At 48.1% G+C, this 4,738-nt stretch overlaps 1 protein-coding gene across 1 annotated transcript in view; it reads right to left on the reverse strand.

Annotated features, from left to right (window-relative positions):
- The window catches only part of LOC110335997 (butyrophilin subfamily 1 member A1-like), a 13,731-nt gene that overhangs the window by 7,224 nt on the left and 1,769 nt on the right, over window positions 1–4,738 (reverse strand). Inside the window, 5 exon segments of the mRNA XM_029531567.1 lie at window positions 1,246–1,272; window positions 1,354–1,374; window positions 1,581–1,775; window positions 1,893–2,174; window positions 2,992–3,370. Coding sequence (XP_029387427.1) covers window positions 1,246–1,272; window positions 1,354–1,374; window positions 1,581–1,775; window positions 1,893–2,174; window positions 2,992–3,370 — 904 coding nt within the window.

The raw sequence follows: 4,738 nt of genomic DNA on the forward strand, positions 1-4,738 counted from the left end.
TACAGATGGCTGTGAACCACCATGTGATTGCTGGGATGTGAACTCAGGCCCTCTGGATGTGCACACAGTGCTCTTAACCACTTAGCCATCTCTCTAGCCCTTCTGTGTGGCTTTTGGCTGAAAAATAGCTGCATCTACTTCAAAGAGGAAAATAATAATAGGGGTAGTAATCACACCAGTATTCTATAATTATTCAGCTTTACTGTTAACAAACGAAACATCATCTCTTTTTTTATAAGGTGTTTTTGTGGGTATGCTGAAGAATAGAATGTGTATAATAAGTGTGGATATGAAGTGACTTCGTGAGAGAAGCACCCAGTGTTCCTCAGGTGAAACAACTCCAAAGCCAAAGGGACACCTATACCGGGAGTAGGAACATTCCCATCTCCTTCCCATGAGGGAGGCAACCCAAGTCTCTACCCCTCACTTGGTCAACACCTTCAGTGCTAAGGGAGCAGACCCTGGGAGATGACTGGGGAATGGGTGCAGGTCATGCTCCTGCATCTGTGACCTCTTTTGCTGGTTAGGTGTTGTCAGTTTTCAAAAGCTAACGTCATGTGACAGGAGGGAGCTTCACCTGAGAAAATGGCTCCAATAGACTGGCTGTGGGCAAGAAAGCACAGTTTTCTTGATTGGTTGATGTAGAAGGGCTCTGCCCACTGTGGGCGGTACCACCCCTACACAGGTGGTCCTGGAGTCAGCCAGAAGGACAGTTGGGAAAGCCATTGGGAGCAAACGAGGAAGCAGCCTTCCTCTGTGGTCCCTGCTTCAGTTCCTGATCCAGGTCCCTGCTCTAGGTCCCTGCCTTGAGTTTCTGCCATGGTTTTCCCCATTAACAAATTGTGATTTGAAAATGTGTACAACAAATGAACCGTTCCCTCCCAAAATTACATTAGTTTCTTACAGCAATAGAAACCTAATTAAGAGAATACAGTGAGGGTGGTGGTGGGGTACAAAAAAACACTTTCTTTACAGAAATGTTAACACTGCAGTCTGATCGCAGGTGCAGAGGGAAGTCAGAGCTACTGGACCCTAAGGGAGCAATTAAAGTATCAGGAAGTGGTGGGATTATGACCCAGTACACAGGACAAATCCAAGAGTCACACATTTTCAAGCAATGGGAATAGATCAGGAGCTTAAACACCAGGCTTCCACCTTCCAGAAAATTCCACTTCTGTCCCCCAAAGGGTACCCACCCTGACTAGAATCATGGAAAGGACACATGTAGAACCATGGGACACTCACCTGCCATGTAAGCTGCTTTCCTTCGAGCTGAAAAGCAACACACAGGAGTCAAGAGAGCTACTTGGCTCCTGGGGGATCAGAGGGCTCAGGAGGAAAGGCAGGACTCACCAAGCTCCTTCCAGAGTTCACCTGAAAAACAGGGAGGAGAGGGAGTCTGAACACTTGAGAGGAAGACAGGAAACACAGTTGGGTTCCTGATACTCTGAACTACAGGCCACATGACCCAAAGGACCCCAGGCGTCCTCTCTGGATTTTGTATTCCACCTACTCTGACCCCAGAACACGGGGCCCTCCTGAGGACTCTGACCCTGTCCTTCACTGCTATGGTGACTTACCAGCAGTCCTCAGAGTATACTCCTTTGTCTTCTTCTCCTTCACACTCTGAAGATTCCCCGACATCTCCTGCATGATCAGCCTTGCAGAACGTTCCCTTCTGAGAAGATAGCTTATCCCAAAGACTAGTAGTCCCAACATGGTCAGAGTCACAAGAAAAGCTGGTTTCCAGGGAGAGACCTTGGGGAAGAAGGGCTCTGTGGGCCAGGCAGAGAGACAGTAATGGATGAATCTGAGGAGAAACAGCCCACCAGATGATGATCCATGAAGATCATCACAACCCAAGCTCTGAAGGAGTGAGGGACAGCTCTTACCTGGGAGGAACATGGTCATGGCTTTCTCCTGACCCAAGACAGTATTGAAAGTAGAGCAGGTCACATTCCTCACAGAGCTGTCTCTCACCACCAGCGAGGTCTCTGTGCTAAACAGTCCTTGAGCATCTTCACGATGGATCTCTGAAGATGCTGTAAGATTCTTTCTTCTGGAATCTCTCCAATGTACCTGAGGCTCCGGGTACCACCCTGAGGTCATGCACACAACACACACTCCACCATCTTCTGGACCTTTGATGTACACTTCAGGAACTGAGTCCATTGCTGCAGGAGAACACATGTGAACACCTTAGAGGCCACTTTAGGTTGAGGAACCCCAGGAACAACTATGTGACTCGTGGGAACCTTTCACAGGACAGATAGAAACTGAAGGGGAAAAGCATTCCTGGATTGGGACTAGGTTGAGCCCCTATTGCCTGACAGGAAAGATAGGAGAGCACACTGTGTGGAACAGACCCCTCCTTTATCAACCACAAGATCCTGAGGAACCTGAAGGAAGCTGAACACGGGAGCCCTGAGGTGGGAACCAGCACTCCATTTGCCCATTAGCCACATACTTGGGACCCTCATGGCAGGCCCACACCCAGCTGTCCTCTGAGGGAAGACAGACCTTGAGCATCCTTCCTTCCTTCCTCCCCTCCATCATTTACCTTTTCAGCGTTGACTGTCATTAATCACTGACTGCTCACTACCATTCAGTGATTTTCCTTCCAACCCCTCTAAATTATACATTCCAACAGCTGGTATTTTCATAACACCGACAGAATCCCCAACCCACAGACCTAGACACAGCACATTTTAGGGGATAAACTTATAGAATTTGGGTTGAATTATCTATGTAGGAATTCACTACCCATTTGTCATCTCAAAATGGGAAACTAGAAATAAGTAGAGATAAAAATGAGAGACAAGAGCACCTGGGTGAACCCGGCACTACATGTCAAGCTCAAGGACAGTCTGTCAAACATGAGAACTTCTCTCAAAACGTGAAAGAAAATAAGGGGCTGAGTGACACAAAGCCTCAGTTTCCTGGCACACACAGATCACCCAAGGTTTTTAGAACAAGGATAAGTTAACCAACCTGCCACCTTCAGTTCCAAGATGGCCTCGTCATAGAACACTCCCTGTTTGAAGTGGCAGATGTACATCCCACTATCTGATGCCTGGACATTTTGGATCCTCACAGCAGCCTTGCCTTGATGGAACTGGTCCTTCACCAGAGAGGTCCGCCAGGAATACTCAGGCATCTGCTCTCTTTTCTGCTCCTCTTGGTCCCGATAGACAAGTACTGCTTCTGAGAATCTGCTGCGGAACCACCTCAGCTCCTCCATGTTCTCCACGTTCATGGCTGGAATCACGGAGCAGGGAAGGATGGCTTCCCCACCTGGTGCAGCCACAATGGGATCTGAGGGACCAAAGACCCGGAACTCCTCTGTGGACACAGATGTAGCAGTGAGAGGCTGGAGAGACACAGGAGGATGCAGAGAACACACTCTAATGGGGAAAATCATCCCAGCAGAAAGCAAGGGATGGATGGGGTTGCTCTATGCACCGTGCATTAGGCATGGGTGACCAACTAATGCACTAATGTACAAGTAACCTTTGGACATAGCAGTGCACCCCATAAATGATGTAAAACAAAAACAAAAATAAAAATCTCTTCTGCCTGTGTCCCTGGTCCCAGACCTTTCCATGAAGGAATCCCTTGTGTATTCTTTCTCCAGCTTGCATGTATCTGGTCACCAGATGCATTTCAGGGAATTAACTCTTCCCTGTGAGCTCCAGCTTCTGTATGTTTGGGTGGGTTCAAGGTCATAAATTTATGAAGATCACTACAGATGCTCACACAATTGGTTATATGGCCACACCTTGAGAGACACCGGTGTAACTCTCTGGTCTCATACAAGACCCAGGGAAGTTCCAACACCCAATCCTAAATCCTGTTATCAGCCAATTCCTTCATCCACTGAGTAATGTGAACATTAAAGCAGAGAGCTGAGGCTGAAGAGATGGCTGAGCAATTAAGTTACAGGAGATTCCTCTAGAGGATGCAGGTTCAATTCCCAGCACCCACAGAATGGATCATGACTCCCTGTAACTCCCTTCTGGATTCTGTGCCCATCAAGAACACAGGTGTTTGTTACAAAGACATACATTCCGGGGAAATGCCCATACATATTAAATAAAGTATACACAGCCAAAAGATACTTCTCTGAAAAAGCCACCTGATTCCAGGTGCCCCAATCACTTCTTGATAAAGAAGAATGTCTGCCTCACTCTGGGAACCCTTGGCCCTCTAAACTGGAGGACTTTGACACAGACACTGTGGCCCCAAGAGCTCCTTGTCACTCTGCACTGCTCCATTTGTGTCTAGCACACTGCTGCACTGGACAGACCAGGACACCTGTCTGCTGTCACCCAGCCACACCTCTGTGACCCTAACATGGAGTCAAAGCCTGTCCCTGCTCTGCCCAAGGCTCAGTCCTGACTCTGCTTTTCCCACCAGGGACCATCAGGATGCCAGGGCTGCTCCCACCTCAGTCCTCCCCAGCACAGCTCCTGCCTCTCTCTCCCTGAGTCACTCTGCTGCAGCCAGCACTGGCCTCTACAGCTCCTCACACACCAGGCACACTGCCAGCCCAAGGCTAACCCAGCTAAGCTCTCCAGGTAGAAAATAAAAATAAATAAAAATCTTAGATTTATTTATTTATTATATGTAAGCACACTGTAGCTGTCTTCAGACACTCCAAAGAGGGAGTCAAATCTTGTTATAGATGGTTGTGAGCCACCATGTGGTTGCTGGGATTTGAACTCTGTACCTTCGGAAG

Source organism: Mus pahari, chromosome 18 (genome assembly GCF_900095145.1).
Source record: "Mus pahari chromosome 18, PAHARI_EIJ_v1.1, whole genome shotgun sequence".
NCBI classification, from domain to species: Eukaryota; Metazoa; Chordata; class Mammalia; order Rodentia; family Muridae; genus Mus; species Mus pahari.